The sequence below is a fragment of the Panthera leo genome, chromosome D3 (assembly GCF_018350215.1).
Source record: "Panthera leo isolate Ple1 chromosome D3, P.leo_Ple1_pat1.1, whole genome shotgun sequence".
Classification (NCBI taxonomy): domain Eukaryota; kingdom Metazoa; phylum Chordata; class Mammalia; order Carnivora; family Felidae; genus Panthera; species Panthera leo.
In genome coordinates this window covers 29,817,093-29,840,891 of record NC_056690.1, presented here as the reverse complement: position 1 = coordinate 29,840,891, position 23,799 = coordinate 29,817,093, and the positions used below count along the sequence as shown (strand labels likewise).

General features: G+C 39.6%; 1 protein-coding gene and 1 long non-coding RNA gene across 2 annotated transcripts in view; one reads left to right on the top strand and one right to left on the bottom strand.

The window, feature by feature from the left end:
- The window catches only part of LOC122203078, a 31,395-nt gene extending 13,641 nt beyond the window's left edge, over window positions 1-17,754 (bottom strand). The window contains exons 1-2 of the long non-coding RNA XR_006195074.1: window positions 17,355-17,754; window positions 15,405-15,468 (exon numbers count right to left, since the gene is read on the bottom strand). This is a non-coding gene — a long non-coding RNA (uncharacterized LOC122203078). The remainder of the gene's footprint in view (window positions 1-15,404; window positions 15,469-17,354) is intronic.
- A 145-nt stretch (window positions 17,755-17,899) lies between these two features.
- MAPK1 (mitogen-activated protein kinase 1) overlaps window positions 17,900-23,799 on the top strand; it is a 109,922-nt gene continuing 104,022 nt past the window's right edge. Inside the window, exon 1 of the mRNA XM_042910840.1 lies at window positions 17,900-18,235. Coding sequence (XP_042766774.1) covers window positions 18,117-18,235 — 119 coding nt within the window. The 5' untranslated portion in view covers window positions 17,900-18,116. The remainder of the gene's footprint in view (window positions 18,236-23,799) is intronic.

Below are 23,799 nucleotides of genomic sequence, written 5' to 3'. Positions count from 1 at the left end.
TAATTTGTCAACATATAATTGTTCATAGGATTCTAATTCTTTTTGTTTCTTTAAAGTCAGTAGTAATTTCCCCAGTTCCATTTCTGGTTTTATTTACATCTGCTGCCTTTTTTTCCCCTTTGTCAGTCTAGCTAAAGATTTGTTGATTCTGTTGACTTTTTTCAAAGAACCAACTTTTGGTTTTATTGTTTTCTTTATTTTTTTCTATTCTCTCTATATATCTCTATCTCTATCTTTATCTCTATCCTCATTCTAATTGCTATTATTTATTTCCTTCTAGCTTTAAGTTTAGTTTGTTCTTCCTTTTATAACTCTTGAAGGTTGATTTGAGATCTTTCTTTTTTTACGGTAGACATTTATAGCTATAAATTACCCTCTGAACACTATTTTCACTGCATCTCTTAAGTTTTGGTATGTTGTGTTTCATATTCATTTCATGGTATTTTCTAATTTCCCTTGTGATTTCTTCTTTGACCCATTGGTTGTTTAAGGGTATATTGTTTAATTTCCACATATTTATAAGTCTTCCAGTTTTCCTTTCATTTCTAGTTGTACTTCATAGTGGTTGGAAAAGATGTTCTAAGTGATTTCAATCTTTCAAAATGTATTAAGACTTGTTTGTAGCCAAACACATGATCTATGCAGGAGAATGTTCCATGAACACTTGAGAATAATATGTATTCTGCTGTTGTGTAGTATTCTGTTTATGTCAGGTCAAATAGGTTTATAGTGTTGTTCAAGTTCTCTGTTTCCTTATTGTTCTTTGTCTGATTGTTCTATCCATTACTGAGTGTGGGTATTGAAGTCTCCCAACATTATTGGAGTACTAGCTATTTTTATCATTTCTGTTACTGTCAATTTTTTAAAATTCTGTCAATTTTTGTTTCATATATTTTGTGACTCCTTAGTTAAGTGTATATATATTTATTATAAATGTTATATGTTCTTGATTTAACTTTTTATGAATATAAAATGTACTTCTTTTTCTCTTGTAAACTTTTTTTTTTTAATTTTTAATCTTTATTCATTTTTGAGAGAGAAACAGAGTATGAGCAGGGAAGGAGCAGAGACAGAGGGAGACACAGAATCCGAAGCAGGCTCCAGGCCCCGAGCCATCAGCACAGAGCCCGATGCAGGGCTCAAACCCACAAACCGTGAGATCATGACCTGAGCTGAAGTCGGATGCTCAACCAACTGAGCCACCCAGGCACCCCTCTTGTAAACTTTTTTTAAAGTTTATTTTTATTTATTTTGAGAGAGATAGAGAGCAAGAGGGGGAGGGGCAGAGAGAGAGGGAGACAGAATCCCAAGTCCTCGCTGTCAGCACATAGCCTGATTCAGGGCTCGAATTCGTGAACTGCATGAGATCATGACCTGAGCCAAAGTCAACAATTGGATGCTTAACTGACTGAGCCACCCAGGCACCCTTCTTGTAAACTTTTTCGATTGAAAGTCTATTTTGTCTGATAATGATACAGCCACCCCGGCTCTTTTGTTTACTATTTGCATGGAATACCTTTCCCCATCCTTTTGCTTTCAATCTCTTTGTATCTTTATATCTAATGTGAATGCCTTGTAGACATCATAAAGACATGTCCTATTTTTTTACCCATTCTGCCAATCTCTGTCTTTTACTGTAATAGTTTAATTCACTTACATGTAATATGATTACTAAGAAAACATAGATTTATTTTTTTATTTATCAGTTTTAGTCAATATATATTTCTTATTCTGGCAGTGAGGAATTAGCTTTCTTGCACCACTCTAACCCTTATCTTTTCTCCCCTTATTTTCACAATATTGTTTTCCATAGTTTATAGTTAAATCAATAGTCTGTGTTTACATTATTGACCAAATAAACATTCTTCACTCAAGCTATAAATTTTTATTTTCTTTCCTTTACAAAGAGTTTATCTGGAGTTTATACTTGTATCTTTTTTCAATTGTTTAGTTTTCTAAGTACCTAGAGCTATTTTCTTCCAAATATTCCAAACACATACCAAAAATTTTTCCAAATGTTCAATACATCACTGATCAATTCTATCTTTTCCCTGCAGACCCTATTCCATAGAATTCTGTCTTAGTGCTCTAGTTTGGACTGGTTCCTCACTAAACTTGGTACACAAATGTCCTGGAATTTCCTTTTGCCAGTCAAGAAGGGTTTATTTTTGTCACTTAGCTATTTGTTTTCTGTGTGTTGGATATATATATATATATATATATATATATATATATATATCCCTCAATTATCCCATTACCACCACCTTAAAAAAATTAAGGTGATTCTTTTGGAGTGTACCATTTTAATCCCTGTCTTTTTTCCTTTTTTATATATTCTTAAGTTATTTTCTTAGTGATTATCTTGGGAATTACAATTAACATCTTAAAACAATTATAAAAGTTACAAATGATTAAGTAACAATTAAAAACAATTATAAAATAAAACAGTTTGAATTATACCAACTTATTTTCAATAGTATATTAATTGTATTACATCTCCAACCTTCCTCCTCTATATTTTTGCACAGATTACTCTTTATACATTTTATGCCCCTTAACATAAATTTATAGTGATTGCTTTATGCATTTACTTCTTAAATATATAAGGAAAAGAGATAAGTTATAAGCCAAACCAAAAGTACAATATTGGCTTTTATATTTGCTTATGAAATTATTTTTACTAGTGTTCTAAATTTTTTTTCATATGTCTTCAAGTAACTATCTAATGTCTTTTCATTTCAGCCTTAAGGACTCCATCTACCATTTCTTGTAGGGTAGGTCTACTGGTAATGAACTCCCTCAGTTGTTGTTTATCTGGAAATACCTCAATTTCTCCTTATTCTTTAAGGATAATTTTGCTGGAAATAGAATTCTTAGCTGACAGTATTTTTCTTTTCTTTTTTTAAATGTTTATTTATTTTTGAGAGAGAGACAGAGCGCAAGCAGGGGCGGGGCAGATAGAGAGGGAGACACAGAATCTGAAAAGGCTCCAGGCTCCGAGCTGTCAGCACAGAGCCTGACGCAGGGCTCAAGTCTACAAACTGTGAGATCATGACCTGAGCTGTAGTTGGATGCTTAACTCCAGGTGCCCCTTAGCTGACAGTATTTTTCATTCAAGGTTTTAAATTTGTCCTTCCATGGCCTTCTGGCCTGCATGATTTCTGATGAGAAATGAGCCATTAATCTTATTAAGAAACTTTTTTACATGATGCATCACTTCTTCCTGCTTTCAAAAAAAAGGGGGTTTTTTAAAAATTTTTTTCTTGTTTTTTAATCTTTGAGTTTCCACAGTTTGACTATAATGTGTCTCAGTGTGAAACCCTTTGAATTTACCCTGCTCGGAATTCATGGAGCTTCTTGGATGTATATATTCATGTCTTTCATCAGATTTGGGAAGTTTTAAGTAATTATCTCTCAAATATTTTTTCTGACCCTTTCTATTTTCCTCCTTGAATTCCTATAATGCATATGTTAGTGTGCTTGATGGTATCCCACAAGTCTCTAAGCCTGTTATGTTTCTTCATTTTTTTTTCTTACTGTTTCTCAGACTAGATAATTTCAAATGTCTTCTCCTCATGTTCACTGATCCTTTCTTCCACCTGCCCAAGTCTGTTCCTGAATCATTGTAATTTACAGTTCCAGAATTTCTGTTTGGAAACTTTTTAATAATTTTTTTAAAGTTTATTTATTTTTTTAAGTAATCTGTACACCCAACATGGGGCTCAGACTCACAACCCCGAGTTCAAGAGTTGCATGCTCTTCCAACTGAGCCAACTAGGTGCCCCTTTTATAATTTTGATCTCTTTATTGATATTGACATTTTGTTCAGATGTAATTTTCCCAATTTCCTTTTGTTCTTTTCCACGGTTCCCTTTAGCTCATTGAACATATTTAAGACAGCTGATTTAAAATCTTTGACTTAGGGGTTCCTGGGTGGCTCAGTCGATTAAGCATCCAACTTAGTTCATGACCTCACAGTTCCTGAGTTTGAGCCCTGCATCTGGCTCTCTGCTGTCAGCGTGGAGCCTGCTTCAGATCCTCTGTCCACCTCTCTCTCTGCCCCTCCCCCACTGGTGCATTTTCTCTCTCTCCCAGAAAGAAATAAACATTAAAAAAAATTTTTTTAATAAAATCTTGGACTTAGGGGCATCTGGGTGGCTCAGTCAGTTGAGCATCTGACTCTTGGTTTTGGCTTAAGTCATGATCACAGGGTCATGGATGGCATCCTTCCAGGCTACACACTGAGCATGGAGCCTGCTTAAGATTCTCTCTCTCCCTCTGCCCTCTCCCCTGCTCATACTTTCTCTCTTTTTATATTTAATTTAATTTAATATTAAAATCTTTGACTTATAATTCCAATGTTTGGACTTCCTTTGGGATGATTTCTGTCAAATTACTTTTTTCCTGTGAATGAGCCATTTTCCTGTTTCTTTGTATGTTTTGTAACTTTTTATCCAGAACTGGTCATTCTGAGTACTGTTTGGTGGTAATTCTGGAGATCTAATTCTCTTACTCTTTAGAGTTTTTTGGTTTTTCTAGTTGATGGCTGGAGCCATCCTTTTATGACTTTTCCAAACTATTTTTGCAAAGTGTGTATTCCTTGTGGTATTCACTGATGTTTCTCTTTCATTGTTTCTAAGGTCAGCTAATAATATGATGAAATTTCAATAAATGTCTTGCTCCTAAAAGAGGAAAAATAAATAGGTCCCATTTCTCTCTCTCTTTTTTTTTAATGTTCATTTATTTATTTTTGTGAGAGCACGCACATGCGAGCGGGGGAGAAGCAGAGAGAGGGAGAGAGAGAAACCGTGCTGTCAGTACAGAGCCAGATGCAGGGCTCAATCTCACAAACCATGAGATCATGACCTGAGCCAAAATCAAAAGTCGAATGCATAACAAACTGAACCACCCAGGCGCCCCAAGTAGGTCCTATCTCTTTAAATACTCTCACAGTTGGCAGCCTGTGGGGGTTGAAACATGGCCAACCTCTGAGCTCCTGTCAGCAATCAAAAGCAGCAATTAGCAATCAAAACCCACAATCACAGTTTTTGGGGGACTATGTGGTTGTTGATCACCTTGGGTCCAAAAGACTGCCAGTTATACAGACTCAGTCCCTGCAGCTGCCTGCTACCAGGATGAGGGATTGGCATGACATCTGCTATCACGTGAAAAACTTACATTGAAATTTACCAGCTTCCTTGTCAACCTCTCTCCTTTTTACTGCAAGCATTCTGTTAGACTCCAGTTCCAAAATAGTTGCTTCAGGCAGTTCTGCCACTTTAATTGTTTCTGTAAATAGATGGAATCCTGAAACTCCCTGCTCTGCTATCTTCTTTAGTGTTACCTTTTGCCAATTGATTTTTGACAAAGCTGCAAAGGCAATTTAGTGGAAAAAGGACAGTCCTTTCCACAATGGTATTGGAAAAATTGAACCTCCATAGGCAAAACAAACAAACCCAAAAAACAACACAAACAAAAAAACTTCAATATAAGCCTCACACATTATGCCAAACTTAACTCAAAATGGACCATAGATCTAAATGTGAAATGTAAAACTATAAAACTTACAGAATAAAACATAAAATATACTACTATATACCTATTAAAATAGGCAAAATAAAAAATATTGACTATATCATGTACTGGCAAGAATATAGTTACTAGCACTCTCATATATTGCTGGTGGGAATGTAAAACATGGTCATTCTGGAAAACAATTTGGCAGTTTCTTATAAAGTTAAATATACACTTACCATACAACACAGCAATTCTGCTGTTGTGCATTTACTCCAGGGAAGTGAAAACTTATATTCACACAAAAACCTATATACAAGTATTTATAGTAGCTCTATTCATAATCACACAAAACTAGGGGAAAAAATGTCCTTCAACTGGTGAGCAGATAAATAAGCAGTGGTACATCTACACAGTGGCATGGAATACTACAAAATGAACAAACTATTGATACAGCAATTTAGATGAATTTCAAAGGCATTATGCCAAATGAAAGAAATCATTTGGAAAAGGTTACATATTTTATGATTCCATTTAAATGGCATTCTCAAAAAGATGAAACTACAGTGAAGGAAAATAGATCAGTAGGTTGTGAGGGTTAGGGAAGGGGGAGTTTCACTATAAAGGGATAGCACAAGTGAGTTTATTAGGAAGGGTTCCATAGCTTTATGGTGGTGGTAGATACACAAATCTATATATGTTTAAAAATCCATAGAGCTATATATTTTAAAAGTCAATTTTGCTGTATGTTAAAAGATTAAAAAATTAAAAAATATTCCCTAAACATACAAACAAAACAAAAACACATGGTCATGAATGGTAGAGAAAGACCAAGGAACTGTTATATACTGAAAACAAAAAAGGCATAACAACTAAACGCAACTTATGATCCTGGATTGAATCTTAGACCAGAAAAATAAGAGATGTTGTGCAGCCATTGGTACAATCTGAATAGAGTCAGGACTGGATGCCTGTATTGGCGTTGAGTTCCTGATTCAGATGATTGTACTGTGGCTATGTAGGAGCTTTCTTGTTTGGGGAAATACACTCAGAGGCATTTAGGGATGATGAGGTCATCAACTCTTTAACTGTCTCTCAAATGGTCCATGAAAGAACTATGGCAATAATTATATATAATGTTTAAAGTATAATTATATCTCTATATTAATATATACATATATTATTATATGCATAAATTATATATATATATATATATATATATATATATATATATATATATATATGGAGAGAGGAGAAAAAAAGGGATATGGAAGTTCTTTTTTTTTTTTTTCAACGTTTTTTTTTTTTTTTTTTTTTTTTTATTTTTGGGACAGAGAGAGACAGAGCATGAACAGGGGAGGGGCAGAGAGAGAGGGAGACACAGAATCGGAAACAGGCTCCAGGCTCCGAGCCATCGGCCCAGAGCCGGACGCGGGGCTCGAACTCACGGACCGCGAGATCGTGACCTGGCTGAAGTCGGAGGCTTAACCGACTGCGCCACCCAGGCGCCCCTCTTTTTTTTTTTTTAATGTTTATTTGTTTTTGAGAGAGAGAGTCAGAGTGTGAGTGGGGGATGTGCATAGAGAGAGGGAGACACAGAATTGGGAAGCAGGCTCCAGGCTCTGAGGTGTCATCACAGAGCCTGATGCAGGGCTCAAACTCATGAACTGTGAAATCATGACCTGAGCCAAAGTTGGACACTTAACCAACTGAGCTACCCAGGCACCCTGGGGATATGGAAATTCTTATACTGTTCTTGTAACTTCTAAGTTTGAAATTATTTCAAATTATAAAAGTCAAAGAATGTTGAGATGACTCTCCTATGCAGAAAAATTCCATCTACAAGGAGATGAAGCATAACTCCCCACTCCTTAAGTATTAGCTGGGCATAGTGACTTCTTTCCAGTGCACAGTCTGGGAAAGGGAGAAAAAATAATCACTTTATAGGGGAGAAATCTGACAAACACTAACTCAGCCAGGTGATCAAAGTAAACACCAACAGTGATGTCATGTTGGTAGCATATAGCCTTGATATTGTGATGAAATTGGCACTTTAACTCTTGTCTTCCTCCCCAAAATGCACATAGCCAGAGGTATAATAAGAAAACCATTAGGCAAATCCCAGTTGCGGGATAGTCTACAAAATACTTGACCTCCTCAAAACTGTCAAGGTCATCAAAAACATGGAAAGTCTGAGAAACCATCACAACTACACAATGAATAAATGTAATGTGAGATCCTGGAACAGAAAAAAGACCTTAGGTAAAAATTAAGGATATCTTAATACACTATGGACTTTAGTTAATAACAGTGTATCAATACTAGTTCATTAATTGTACCAAATGTACCATACCAATACAAGAAGTTACTAATAGGAGAAACTCAGTGTGGGGTATTGGGAACTCTGTACTATCTTTGCAATTTTTCTGTAAATCTAAAAAATAAAGTTTGTTTTAAAAAAACAAGCAATATTTAGGCAGTCCAATGAGGAGGATTTGGGTATCAGTTGGATGTTAGGAGTGGTAAAGAATGAGGTTGAGGAGCACCTGGGTGGCTCAGTTGGTTGAGAGTCTGACTTTGGCTCAGGTCATGATCTCATGGTTCGTGGGTTCAAGCCCCACATCGGGCTCTGTGCTGACAGCTTGCTCAGAGCCTGGAGCCTACTTTGGATTCTGTGTCTCCTTCTCTCTTTGACCCTCCCCCACTTGTGCTCTGTCTCTCTCTCTCATAAAAAAAAAAAAAAGAATGAGGTTGAAGAAGGTGTTTACTTTTGGCTTGGGGAACTGAGAAAGCTTTTGAGTGAGCTGGAAAGACATAGTGGGCAGGTGGGAAGTTCAAGGAGAGATTTGTAATGAGGGGCTGTAGGATTGAACGTAGAACTGATGTATGTGATTTGAGCTAGACAGGGAGACTTGGGTGAAGACTGGGAGGAATATGTCATGTGAGAGCAATGGGACAGCCCTTTTGGTGGCCTATCTATTCCTTCTTTTTTTTATCTTTTTTTAAATTTATTTTTTATTTATTTTGAGAAAGAGAGAAAGAGTGTGCTCGTACTTAGGAGTAGGGGAGGGGCAGAGAGATGTGGGAGAAAGAGAATCCCAAAGAGGCTCAGTGTCGTGAACACAGAGCCTGTTGCAAGGCTCGATCCCACAAACTGTCATCATGACCCCAGTGAAGAAATCAAGAGCTGCCAGATGCTTAACCAATTCAGCTACCCAGGTGCCCTCCTCTTTCTTTCTGAGTGCTGCCGCCCTGATTTGATTGGGTGTCTACCATTCCCCATATGACTAGGGAAGAGTCACCTTCTCCTAGGTTTCAAGGGTAAACCTTGATTGGCCTAAGGCACTCATGGCCTCTTTCTTCTTGATGATGATTAGGTGTGGCAGACACATGACCCCACCTGTCAATGAGGCATGAGCAGAAGCCCGCTGAGTGGCTAGGTGGTTTCCTCACTCATAAGAAGGAGACTCCAAAGACACAATTCCTTCCTGCCCTTGAATAGTGTAGCACCTTTGCAGTCTGGAAATGCTACAGCCATCTCCCTGTCTGCCTGAGGATGATGCCAATGCACAGAATTGGGCAGAGACTAGAAAAGGGCAGAGAAGAGAAGCAAGAATCTTACCTGTGGGATTCCTGTTAGGTGAGAAAGTACGAGTCCTTAATGTTTATACCAATTTGGGTTGGTAGGGCCAGGTCTGGGGTGAGGCAATTGAGACACCCAAGATGCAACACTTAAGGAGGTGCCCTCTCTCAGATGCTGCTGTTGACCTTGGGACTGATTACCTCCTTAAATATGGCACCCTAAGTAACTCACAAACCTAATCCTGGCTCTGTTTGATTCAAAGTTTTCTGAACCTACAGCTTAAAGCTTCTATCTGGCAAGCAGAGGACACTGAAATTTAAGGAAAAGGAGATGAAAAATAGCTGCTCTATTTGGGCCAGAGTGATGTTATATAATAGTGCTGCCAATGGCCAGCCCAGCCTTCAGCCTAATATTAAAGAGACTGCCCTCCAAGATTTCAGTAGTAGCCATCTTATTTTCATAATTTTCTTGACCCTGTGACTGTGATCATATTTCTTCCCTCACTGAAACATTATTTAGTAGAAGGTTTGTTAATTTCCCACTGGTTGGGGATTTTGAAATTTAAGTTGTGCTGTGATCAGAGGATTTGTTCAGGATTGACCTGAACAATATTTGCTTATTTGAATTTATAAAACCTCTTGTGGCCCAGTGTAGGATACTTTTTTGTATTTCATGCAGGTGTAGAATTCAACCTGTATTTTTTATGACTTATTAATTCTGTTGTTGAATTCATATTTATTTTTATTTTATATATCATAGTCTGATAATGGTGTGTAATATAGTTCACTATAACTGAGTTTCTATTACGTGTATTTCTAAAGACTTTTGTTTCCTATTTTACATTGCAATTTTTTGGTACATTTGGTTTCACAATGCCTTTTTATACTATATGCATTTTTTGGCACCTTGTTTTTTTAACAACAGTACATATTCAGAGTTTGTCTTTTGATCTGATCTGAGATTTTCCTATTTACATTTTTCCTATTTATTTACATTTGCCTTATTCGTTACTAGTCTAACTTCCATCATCTAATATTCTGGTGTTTTGATTTTTTTTTTTCTTTTCATTCTGTGGTAAAATTCTGTCTTTAGTGATTTAAAAAATTAAAAACTTTTGGGGGCACCTAGGTGGTTCAGTCAGTTAATTGTCTGACTTCGGCTCAGGTCATGATCTCATGGTTCATGAGTTCAGGTCCCACATCAGGTTCTGTGCTGACAGCTCAGTGCCTGGAGCCGGCTTCAGATTCTGTGTCTCCCTCTCTTTCTTCCCCTTCCTCACTTACACTCTGTCTCTCTCTCAAAAAATAAACATTAAAAAAATTTTTTTAATTAAAAGAATTTTTTTATTCAAGTAAAATTAACAGTTATATTAGTTTCAGGTGTACAATATAATTATTCAATAATTCTATACAGTTCTCAGTGCTCAATAAGATAAATGTACTGTTAATCCCCTGTATCTACCTCACTCATTCCCCCAACCCCCTCCCCTCTGGTAACCAACAGTTCATTCTCCGTATTTAAGAGTCTGGTTTTTGGCCTCTTTTTTTCTTTCTTCTTTCATTTGTTTTGGTTCTTAAATTCCACATGTGAGTGACTGACTTACTTCACTTAGCATTATATCCTCTAGGTCTATCATGTTGCTACAAATGATAAATTTTCTTTCATTTTTATGGCTGAATATTCCATTGTATATATACCACATCTTTTTTAATCATTCATCTGTGGAAGGACACTCAGGTTCCATATCTTAGTTATTGCAAATAATGCTGCAATAAACAGAGGAGTGCATGTATCTTTTCAAATTAGTGTTTTCATTTTCTTTGGGTAAATACTCAGTAGTGGAATTACTGAACTATATGGTAATTCTCTTTTTAATTAAAATTTTTTTTTAATGTTTACTTATTTTTTTTAAATTTTTTTAACGTTTATTTATTTTTGAGACAGAGAGAAACACAGCATGAACGGGGGAGGGGCAGAGAGAGAGGGAAACACAGAATCGGAAGCAGGCTCCAGGCTCTGAGCCATCAGCCCAGAGCCCGACGCGGGGCTCGAACCCGCGGACCGCGAGATCGTGACCTGAGGTGAAGTCAGACGCTTAACCGACTGAGCCACCCAGGCACCCAATGTTTACTTATTTTTGAGAGACAGCATGAGCAGGAGAGGGGCAGAGAGAGAGCGAGACACAGAATCTGAAGCAGCCCCAGGCTCTGAGCTGTCAGCACAGACACAGGGCTCGAACCCACAAACCATGAAATCATGACCTGAGCCAAAGTCGGACGCTTAACTGACTGAGCCACCCAGGCACCCTCTCTTTATTTTTAAAAAGATTTTATTTATTGATTTTATTGATTTTTTTAATTTTTAATTTTTTAGAGAGAGTGTGTGTGTATGAGTGGGGGAGAGGGCGAGAGGGAGAGAGAGAGAGAGAGAAAGAGAGAGAGAGAGAGAGAGAGAGAGAGAGAGAAAGAGTCTTAAGCAGGCTCCATACTCAGCACAGAGCCCAATGCAGGGCTCGATCCCACAACCTTGGGATTGTGACCTGAGACAACATCAAGAGTTGGACACTCAACTGACTGAGTCACCCGGTGCTACTTAAGATTTTATTTTTACTACTTTTAAATGTTTATTTATTTTTGAGAGAGAGAGAGGGAAAGCATTTATGCAAGCAGGGGAGGGACAGAGAGAGGGAGACAGAGAATCCTAACCAGGCTCCAATGCTGTCAGCACAGAGCCCAATGCAGGGCTTGAACCCACGAAACACGAGATCATAACCTAAGCCAAAATCAAGAGTCGGATGCTTAACTGACTGAGCCACACAGGTGGCCCAAGATTTTATTTTTAAGTGATCTCTATACACAACATGGGGCTCAAACCCATAACCTCAAGGTCAGGAGTCACATGCCGTACCAACTGAGCCAGGTAGGCACACCTCTTTTTAATTTTTTGAAGAACCTCTATACTGTTTCCATCATTGCTGCACCAATTTGCATTCCCAACAAAGTTTCCTTTTTCTCTACATCCCTGGCAATGCTTGTTATTTCTTGTGTTCTTTATTTTAGCCATTCTGATGGGTGTAAGGTAATTATCTTATTGTAGTTTTGATTTGCATTTCCCTGATGATTAGTGATGTTGAGTATCTTTTCATGTGTCTGTTGGCCATCTGTATGTCTTCTTTAGAAAAGTGTTTGTTCACGTCCTCTGCCCATTTTTAAATCAGATTATTATTATTATTATTACTATTATTATATTGATGTTGAGTTATATAAGTTCTTATATTTTGGATATTAACTCCTTATTGGATATATCATTTGTAAATATCTTCTCCCACTAGGTAGGATGCCTTTTCGTTTTATTGATAGTTTCCTTCGCTGTGCAAAAGCTTTTTATTGGTGTAGTCCCAATAATTTAATTTTTCTTTTCTTTTCTTTGCCTTGATGTCATTTTTTATGATTCCTTGCTGTTTCTTTTCCATTTACAACGTGACAAAGTGTCTGGTACACTTCTTGGTACAAGGCTCTTGATTTTTGCTGCGTGAATTACATTTTCCCTTTTTTCTCTTGTAATAGTTTATACAATAGACATAAAGCTTCCTACAATGAAAAAACATATGAAATTATACTATTTTTAAAAATAACTTTTGTCTTCATTTTATGTAAAACAAAGACTTAATGCCTGGCTTTTTCTGCCCTCTTTCTTCCTTTCTGGTTTTTCACTGCATTAATCTAAGGTTAAAAATCCAATTAAAAAAAATCCTTTTTCTCACTTTTTTCTTTTGCTTTTTGTTTGTTACCATAGCAACAACAATCATTTCAACTTATCAGCATCAAACAGTCTCTACTGAGTGGTGTTTTTATTCAGTTATCTCTCTATCTTTAGCTAGTTTCAAGGCTTATTGCCAGTTCTTTTCCCTCATTTAATCATTCATGAGTTTCTGATTCATGTCTTGGTGGCTTATTATACAATTCTGAGCAATTTTTGCAGAAAAGGGAGTTAGTTGGGTAGTGTATTAGTCAGAAACTCTTGTAGTTTCAAGAGACAGAAACCTACCTCAAACTGACTTTACTAAAAAAGAGAATATATTGGCTCATGAACCTGTAAAGTCCAGATTCAGCTGATTTCGGCCTCAAAATGTGTCATCAGGAAATTGTCTCTATATCTGGACTCTGCTTTCCCTATCCTGCCTTCATTCTCAGAGGGCATTTCTCACATCATGGCATGTTTTGCCCCAACTCATACTCACTCCCCTAGAACCCCAGCAGAAAGGGAGCACTCTTTTTCTGATTGTTCCTATAAAAGTCTGGGCCAAGTTTCATTGGCCTGTATCAGGTAACATGCCCATCCTTTGAACCAGTGTCTGTGACACTGACTGGGTCACATGCTTACTTATGACATGGGGGTGGGGCCAGTGCTCCAAACCACTTAAGAACATACAACAGTCAGTTTGCCAAAGAAAAATTGGGTTATTGCTTCCAGAAGGAGGACTTAATGATGGGCAGGCAAAAACAGAAGATGTCCATTGTTTTCGAAGATTTTACAGATCTATGAACTGTCACCACTCTAGAAGGATAATAAGGAAGACATCCAGGTGGCCAGTTGCCCATCTAAGCAGGGTTTTATGCTTAGATAGTGGTTTCACATGGTCTCATAGTGTTCCAGAACCTAGTTCTCTGCTTTGTGTTTCCAAATATTTGTTGCTGTCAGTGTAGCTAGATGGTTGTTCCCTTTGGGCCTGACTCATGCTAACTTGACTCAGCAGAGACTGATGTATATGTAATTCCCATCTTAGGATAAATAGTAATTGCCAAAGGACCTGAACAGGGCTGTCCTCTGGTTAGTGAACTTTCCCTGCTGAAAACCACAAGTGAAGCCAAACTCTAATCATAAGGTTATTTAGCACCCATGGAACCAAGCGAGAGAAGTTCTCTGGAAAAAAATTAGTGGCCATGATAGTGTGGTGGCTTTAAAATGTCCACCAATGCTGGAAGAGTGAAGAGAGAACATGTCACAGGGCGAGAGATAGGTATGTGGTATGAATAGAAGACAAGAGAGTGCCATAGGGAGCCCCTGAATTGCTTTAAGAAGGGAAAAGACATGGTCAAATTTGTTATGGGAAGATTGATCTGGGTACAAGGAGAAGCAACTGGAGATGGGCTACACTGAAAGCAGAAGGATTAAGGTTACTGTGGTCCTCTAGGTGAGAGAGTTGATCAGTAGCAGAATGGCAGTGGGGATGAAGTAGATATGTTTAAAACAGTGCTTTTCAAAACTGTATAACTCTGTGTGATTGGCGGATGCTAGCTAGACTTATGGTGATCATTTCACAATATTTACACATATTGAATCATTATATTGTACATCTGAAAGTAATGTAATGTCATATGTTGATTATACCTCAATAAAAAATAAATAGTGCTTTTCAAACTTTAATATGCACACAAACCACCTGGGGATCTTGTTAAAATACAGATCTGGATTCAGTATGTCTGGGTGAGGGCCTGAGATGCCACATTCCTAACAAACTCCCACACAATGCTGACACTGCTCGTTTGGACACCATACTTCGAGTAACAAGGATTTTAGAACTATCATTAAAAAATTTTTTAAAGATTTTATTTTTAAGTAAACTTTATGCCCAAAATGGGGCTCATGTTTCACCAACTGAGCCAGCCAGGTGCCCCAGGATTTCAGAAATGTTAAAGAAACAGAATTTACAGGAGTTTGTGACTGGTTCAATGCAGGGAGTGGGGGAGGTGAGAGTTGGCAACAAGGGAAAATGGTAAGGAGTTGGTAATTCCAGTTTGAGTATCCAGGTGGTGATGCTATCCACAGATACAAGAGGAGGAACAGGTTTGGGTGGAGTAGATAATAATAAAAGATAACATTTATTGAGTACTTGCTATGTGCCAGGCTCTTTACATATGTTGTCTTATTCTGTACAAAAAACACACTTATGAGGTAGGTACTATTATGATCTTCACTTCAAGAGTGAGGAAACTGAGGCCAAGGTCATGCAGGTAGTAAGTGGAGCAGCAAAACTGAAACCCTCTAGCACTCTGAGTGCAGAACTCCTGCTCTAGCTATCAGCAATTTGGACATGTGGAGGTGAAGCATCTGTGGGGATGTCATATAGTGTTATGTAGGTTGCATAGGTTGTGTACGTAGGTATAGGTTGTGTAGGTAGGTATAGGTTGGGTAGATAGACAAGCTGACCTGGCGTTCAGGAAAGAGATTCTGAGTAATGGTTTAGGAGCTGGGAGGAACTCAGGATTGGAGGGAATAAAACCATCCAAGGAAGGTTACAATTTACCTCCTCAGAGTGCTGTCAATCTTTTCCATCTTCCTTTTGCATTTGATTATTACAAAGGAGGAATCTGAAAAAAAAAACAAGTGTTTTTTTTTTTTAATGTTTATTTATTTATTTTGACAAAGAGCGAGGGCAGGCGAACAGGAGAGAAACAGAGGGAGAGGGAGAGAGAATCCCAAGCAGGCTCCACACTGTCACCATGGAGCCTGACTTGGGGCTCAACCCCATGAACCATGAGATAATGACCTGAGCTGAAATCAAGAGTTGGACACTTAACTGACTAAGCCACCCAGGCACCCCAACAAGTGTTTTTTTTTTTAATAAATAATTTTTTTTTCCTTATTGGAGACTGTATTTGTTCTTTATCGCTGAGATTTACAAATTTTTCCAGATTACATCTTGAAGTTGATTTATGCTTAATTTTTCTGGATCCCAGGGAATTCCCTCAGTTTTCCACCTGCACCTCAGATGTTTTCAGAACTAAGGAAAGTTTTATTATAATTTAAATTATTGCCTGTAATTGATTTTCTCTGTCTTCTCTTGAGCAATGCCTATAGCTTGATGTTCTCCTACTCAATTTTTCTTAAAGAATTCCATCACTTTGAATTTTTCTCACATTTATCTTCTGTATTGATGATTTGTTCTTTTGCATTGTCAAATCTGCTTTTTACTGCACTATTGAATTTTACTTCAGTTACTACGGTTTTCATTTCACAGTACACTCCATTTATCTTGGCCTGTTCTTTAAATAATATTTTTTAATGTTAATTAATTATTTATTCTTATTTTTTTAAGTTTATTTTGAGAGTGAGCGAGAGAGAGACAGTGGGAGGCACGGAGAGAGAGAGAGAGGGAGAGAATCCCAAGCAGGCTCTTTGCCATCAGCACAGAGCCTAATGCAGGGCTTGATCTCACAACAGTGAGATCACGACATGAGCTGAAATCAAGAGCCAGCTGCTTAACCAACTGAGCTACCCAGGAGCCCGTACTGGCCTGTTCTTTAAAAGATACAATCTTTTCTTAATAAAGAATAAAAGTGAGGTGTATTCTAAAACTGGGTTCTGCTTAGTGGACTAAGTATGTTTCAAGGAGTAAGTTTTGGCTCCAGCACTTTCTTTCTTTCTTTCTTAATGTTTATTTTTGAGAGAGAGAGAGAGAGAGAGAGAGAGCGAACAGGGGAGGGGCAGAGAGAAAGGGGGACAGAGGATTCCAAGTGGGCTCTGTGCTGACAGCAGCGAGCCCAATGCGGGGCTAGAACTCAAAAACAGAGAGATCATGACCTGAGCTGGTCACTCAACCAATGGAGCCATCCAGGCGCCCCTCTGGCACTTCATTTCTTATCTCATGTGCCATATATTTACTTCCCTACAAGGTTTTTAAAGAGTTTGCCTATTCACTTTTGAGACTAATTGAAATTTGCTGATGTGTAGAAGTCATGAGTTGAAGGCTTTCAAGATTAGTGTTGGACAACTGGGATGCAGGATCTTACATCCTTACTCCCTCCCTCTCCACAGATGGCCTGGGAAATGGCTCTGAAGCAGTGGCTGCATCATTTGTTTCATTGTCTTAGCTATTCTTGGTTTTCACTTGCTTTAGGATTCTGATATTTATTTTTCAGCCTCTGGTGCTTGTGAGTACTTCCAAGGCTTCAGTTTGTTTGTCTCGTTTTCTCTACATCTTGTTTGGGTTTTAGCGTTTCCATCCTTGCATTTGTTTCAGTATGTCCTAAGCTTCTGTCAGTCTGTACCTATCTGGGCCTCAGTCCCTGAATCTCAATGTCTTTCTCCATTACCTTCTAACCCTTTACCCTGCTTTATATTTCTTCATAGTACTTATTACAACTTGAGTATTTTTTTTTTACCTCTCTTTTCTTTCTTTCTTATCTATCATCTCCCACTAGAATGTTGATGCCCAGAATAATATAGATGTTCAACAAACATTGGTTGAACGAACCTGTCTGATTAGCGTATCCGAAATCTCTCACGTTAGTCTCCACCTTTGTGTTTCACACTTTCTCAGTATTCAAATGTCTTTTGTGGTCTCGGTCGGTCAAGCCTTTCGGTTTCTGTCCTTGTCTCAAGGCTTCTAAGTTTGTGTGCGGGCCACTGACTGGCGCAGGCCTGCTGCAGGCCTGTGGCCGGTGTGTGGTGCGCTGGCGTCCCTCATGCGCTGTCCTAGGTCGTTCCCTGACTCAGTCAGTACCCCGCTCCGGGGCTTTCCCTTCCCTGACAGTCTCTCCGGCTCAGCGATATACACCCCAACCTGACGCCTCGGTGTCCTTCTGCTTCTCCAGAGCCGCCTCCCGCGCCAACTCCCCCGCGAACGCACGTGACCACGCAGGGCGGTGACTCTGCCGCCGCAGTGCTCCGCCCAGACCTCGCCGCTTCCGCTGGCCATTGCAGCCCCGCCCCGAGGCGGGGGGAGCCAATCCTCGTACACGTTTCTTCGCTCCGCCCCGGCGCCCTCCTCGGCGCTCGCCCCTCCCTCCGCCCGCCGGCCCGCCCGTCAGTCAGTCAGGCAGGCAGTCGGTCCGAGTGGCCGTAGGCCCTGTTGCTCTCCTAAACGGTTCCCTCCTTGCTCTTTCCCGGTTAGCGTCGGCAGCTGCACCCGCAGCGGCGCGGTCCCTCCGAGAGGCGCGGCGTGGGCCGAGCGGCGGCCGCGGAACGTCGAGCCTTTCGCGGCGGAGGCGGCGGCGGCGGCGGCCCGGCAGCCAACATGGCGGCGGCGGCGGCGGCGGGCGCGGGCCCGGAGATGGTCCGCGGGCAGGTGTTCGACGTGGGGCCGCGCTACACCAACCTCTCGTATATCGGCGAGGGCGCCTACGGCATGGTGTGGTGAGTGTCCACGCCCGCTCACAGGCCGGGCCACGCCCGCCCACCCCACCGCCTGGGGACGCAGCGGACGCAGCCGCGGCCTCGTCCGCGCCCCGGCCTCCGGCGCCGCTGCGACCCCAATCCATGACTTCACTCTGGTCGCTGCGCCGGGGGCCTCAGGCGGGGCCCGCGAGACTGTCGAGGTTTGGGTGTTGCTCGCGGCGGTTCGCGGGCCGGCCTTCGATTGTCGCGGGGAGGGGCGGAGGGGGCGGAGGCCAGCACCCGGGGACCCCCAGACCCGGGCGCAGCGCCGAGTTTAGAGCCAGGATCCCCGGGAAGGGAACGGAAGCGGTCCCTCATCCCCTTCCACCTCCCAGTTTGCTAGCATCGTGGTCTTCTTTTTGACATCCGATTGTAAAGCCAGGAATTCCTTCAGAGGCTTGTCGACGGTGGTGTTGGCCGCGGTCTTGAAAGGGGTTCGCCTCGGCATGTGTGCCGAACGCCGAAATAATGATCTTCCCTCTCCCGTTTCCCTCGACTTTCGTTAATTTTTTTTTTCGGTGATGCTAACGGTGCTCTCCTGCGCAGGCTTTCTATAAAAAGCATTCGTGGCAGCAGTGTTAGTTATGAAATATTTTAAGTTTGAAGTTTTTAAATGGATTTTAATACCCATACTGTTTGCGTTTCATGAAGAATAAGCCAGTACCGCTCTCTTAATTTATTAGAGTCGTTTGGAGTTGGGCCTGATCTGACTCTTTTTTTTTTTTTCTTGACCCCGAGTGAGTTCTCTTGCCAGCAGAAATGTATTCAGACGTTTTAGCACAATTGCTGTGGACTTTTCCTATTAATGTTTTAGTGGTCAATATGTATGCACCCGTAATGGAATTCTTGTAGAATCACATGCAGCCTCCCTTATCTTGATCCATATCCCTCAGAAACGTTTGTAGTTCTTCGAACTAGCTGTATTGTTTTGTGATGAGGACTTAATGGAAGTGTAGACTCCCTTACACCTAAATCTTCTTGTGAGTGTGTTTTGTTTTGAATGAAAAAGTAAACTAATATATATTGAACACTTGGCAAGTGCTTTTCTAGGTATATTATTTCATTTTATTTGAACAGCCACCTCGAAGGAGGAAAAGGTGGTGATATCCCTCTTTCAGGTGAGAAAGTATTTGTAAGTGAAGCAGATTCTTAGGTCATACAAGTAGAGTCCAGACTTGAGATTGTAGACTGAGGTCCTATTTCAAATGCTGCAGCTCTATTATACCCTACTGTCCTTAAGTGGTGTTATTAATAACTTCAGAATTTTAGCATATATTACTGTTGTAAGTAAATATATTTTTGAACTGTATTCAAATTTGAGTGATTGTGATTTTAGAAATGCCATAAAGGGCATGTTTTAACAAGTATCTTAGAAAGACTTAAAAAAAAAAAAGTCTAATTGAATCTTGACCGTTTTCATTTTCTTGAGGATCAAAGTGCTTCACATATACAACTGTGAAAAGTAGTGAACTCAGAGAGTTAGGAGCCAAAAGAGAATTTAAATTAGGTCAGGTCAAAAGAAATAATGCCCTAGAAGGTAACAAAGTACTGCCCACAGCATCACTTCTCTATCATACATCTGATTGCTATTGCACCTGCTGGTACGTATGCTGGTAAACACATCTCATGAGAAGCTCAGAATTTTCCATCAAGTCCTTGGGCTCTTTTAAAAAATCCTACATGTAAAATATGGACTGAAAAAATCTAGGTTTAGGACACTTCACTTGAAAGGTTTTTTGTTTTTTGTTTTTTCTTGATAAGATTTTTACCAGTCTGAAGATAACTTACATATAGTAAGTATTTCTGTCATTGTCATAGACTTACTTGACTTTCTGTCAGAGGAGATGCCAAGTACTTTTTTTGAAAAATTTGTTTGATGTTTGTTTATTTTTGAGAGAGAGAGAGAGAGCGAGCATGCATGCGTGAGCAACTAGGAGAAAGGCAGAGAGAGAGGAGACATAGTATCCTAAGCAGGCTTCAGACTCTGAAATGTCAGCACAGAGCTGGACGGGGGGCTCGAACCTACAAACTGTGAGATTGTGACCTGAGCCGAAGTTGTACTCTTAACTGACTGAACCACTCAGGCACCCCTAATGCCAAGTAATTTTTTTACTGTAATTTTCCTTTCCTGAGTAAGATCCAAATATAAGTATAATTGGAATTATAATTCTGGGTCCAGGTTATAGCTTTTACTGTAATTTTCCTTTCCTGAGTAAAATCCAAATATAAGTATAATTGGAATTATAATTCTGGGTCCAGGTTATAGCTTTTTATCCTCATCTAAATAAGAATTTAATCTGCATTGCACATTCTTAGCATTTAATAAATGTTGATTGTTTATGGGGGGCTTCTTGAATGAAATGTTAATATTTAAATAGTGATATTTTAAAAAATGTGACACTTCCCGACAGAGTTAAAGATTTTCAGGCAGTTAGGAATTTTGCCTTTTTTGTGCAGAGCCCTTTCCTAATCATTATATGGAGGGTATAAAGATGCAGAGTGGAGTTTGAGTTGGGTCTTTAAGAGTGGGTATGATTTTGATGGATAATTGGCTCAAGTGACAGTTTGAGTTGTGGAATCTAATCTTGGGAAAGTATTTAGGTGGCAAGCTGTAGAGGACTCTAAAGGCAAAACTGAGTTTGTATATTTGTGCAATGAAGAAGCATCAGTGATTTTGAAAACAGGCAGTCACATGGTCAATTCTTAGATTTTTTTGGGGAAGATAGATCAACACTGATGGAAATGATAGAAAAAAATTTGGTGGGGGGAATCAATTAGGCTATTGTAACTGCCTGGGTGTGAAGTGATAAAGTGGCATTGGAGGGTAACAGAGGTGTTGAGAGACCTTATTAAGATTGAGTCCATGGGGCGCCTAGCTGGCTCAGTTGGTAGAGCATGCAACTCTTGATCTCAGGATTGTAAGTTTGAGCCCCATGTTGGGTGTAGAGATTCCTTAAAAATAAAATCTTTCAAAAAAAAAAAAATCCATAGTGGGCTCTTCTCTGAAGTAAGATAGAAAGACTGAATTATGGCAAGTGTGGGAAGAAGTAAAGGATAATGCAGTCTTAAAGGGTAAGAGTCTTAGAGATGGGTTTTGGATTTAAGAGGGATTTCTGAGACCAGGATTTCTGAGATTGCATATGGGCATATTTGTTAATTCTAAGACTTCTAGGCTGGGAGCCTGGGAGGATAGTGGTGCTATTATCAGAGGAGAAATACTGGAGGTAGAGCAGGCTTATTAGGGAGAAATAGTGAGTTCAGACTTGTTAAGTTGTGATGACTGTAGGCCATTTAGGCTATATCCAGAAGGCATCTTGAAATTTAGAAGAGGGAAGTTGAAACTGGAGGTGAAAATTATGTAAGTAGTAATCTTGCATGGATGAGTACAGATTCTTATTTGAGGTCATTGATTAAGTGAAATTGCAAGCAGATGTGTATATTCATCGTTTTAGTAAACAATCCATTACATTCAATAGGTTTTCAAAGGGGTCCGTTGTCCCAGAAAGGTTGAAGAACTACTGAGGACAAAGATAACCCAGACAAATATTACTAAGAGATAGGCAAAGGAATAGGAATCTGAGGACTGGTGAGACGTAGAAGAATCAGAAAAAAAGAAAAAAAAAATGTATGACAGAGGAGAAATTGAAGCTGTGCATGCTTGTTCATTTATTAACTAAGATAAGTATTTTGAGTAAGTTGAGTTTGAAATACTTCCTGAATATGATTGAGACATCATACTGGTCACCTCCATAGAGATACTAGTTGAAATAGAGATACTTTAAGAGTGGATAAGATGAGAAAAATATGTCAGAACTGAGTCAAAGAAGTGCCTCACTTTAGGTGTCAATAGAGGACAAGTTGCAGAAGAGGACAGAGGAAGTGTGCTACAGAGACAGGACAACCAGGAATTCACATCATCACAGGAACCAAGGGAGACTGTAGTCATAAGGGATTGGCATTGAATACTGTAGAGGACAAACAATGCAGCTTGAAGACAAGCTATTAGACTTGTTGATTTTTCTACTCTCCTAAAAAAAAAAAAAAAAAGATTCAAGCAAAATTTCAGTGTGATCATCTTCCTAATGGTTTAACATCCTGTGTTACTAAAACTTGTTGATTATGGCAGACTAGTAGAACCACCGTTTAAATCAGCACTTTCTGTTTGTTTTGTATACATTAATTAATCCTCATAATCACACTGCAAATGTGGTTGCTCTGTATGAAAGTGAGGAAACTTGAGACAGAGAGATGTTAGTTAACTTGCCCAAGGACACAAAGCTAGGAAATGATAGAGCATCCCAGCCTGTATGGTTCCTAAATGATGTGCCACCAAAGATCAAAGTTGAGAAAATATATGCTTTTTTTTTTTTTTTTTTTCCAACGTTTTTTATTTATTTTTGGGACAGAGAGAGACAGAGCATGAACGGGGGAGGGTCAGAGAGAGAGGGAGACACAGAATCGGAAACAGGCTCCAGGCTCCGAGCCATCAGCCCGGAGCCTGACGCGGGGCTCGAACTCACGGACCGCGAGATCGTGACCTGGCTGAAGTCGGACGCTTAACCGACTGCGCCACCCAGGCGCCCCGAGAAAATATATGCTTTTAATAACAGGAAATACCTGTTGTCTCCTTGCTTGTATCACTTTTTAGCCTTTCTAAAAACTTTCACATAAGGTAATTCAGAAAATATTTATTGAGCACCTGTTATGTGCCAGGATTCCCATGGTCTCTGCCCTGTAGTACTTTTTAGTCCAAATAGTTGTATGGAATTGAACAGTAATACAGAGTATACCAGTCCATTCAGAAAGAATATGTGTAACGATTTGAGAAAAAGGAGGCCTGAGTGATGTGGAGCTGTTGGGCTGTTTCTATGGCTTCACAGACTTTTGAGCTGGGTGTTGATGTATGATTAGGATTTCGCCTTGAATGTGCATTCTAGGTAAAGGAAAATGTACATGCAAAAGCAGCACATTAGGTCAGGAAAACCACAAGTTGTTTGGGATGGCAGGAGTATAGGGTGCCTTAAGGAGAAAGCTGAAGTTGAGACAGTGGGATGGGCAGGGTCAAATCCTGAAGGACATTGTTTACTGAGGAGTTCAGTTTCATTTGTTAAGTGAGAGTCATTAAAGGATAGTCTTGTCTCTGCCAGTTCCTCCTCAAATTTTGTGAATTATGTTCGCCTCTTTGTCTTTTTTATGCTTTCTACCTGCTCTGCTTACTCTCTTTTCTTTCTGCTTATCTAGGGTTACTCAGTGGGTATGACTTTTATCCCCTTTCCAGGGGTATTTTGAAATGTCTTTGGGTTTTGTTTTGCTTTGGTTTTTTTTTGGTTTTTACATTGATTGGGGAGTGTTATAGGCCTTCCATTTGTAGTGGTGGAGGCAGGTATGCTAAACGACCTACAGTGTGTGGTACAGTCCCTGTGCAGGAGAATTGTCCTGTCAGGATGCTAGCAGTATACCCCTCCAACCTTTGCAAAACATCGGGCCCTGTTCAAGTCCTGACTTCCTCTAAGGCTCATCTCCTCCATAAACATACCCTTACT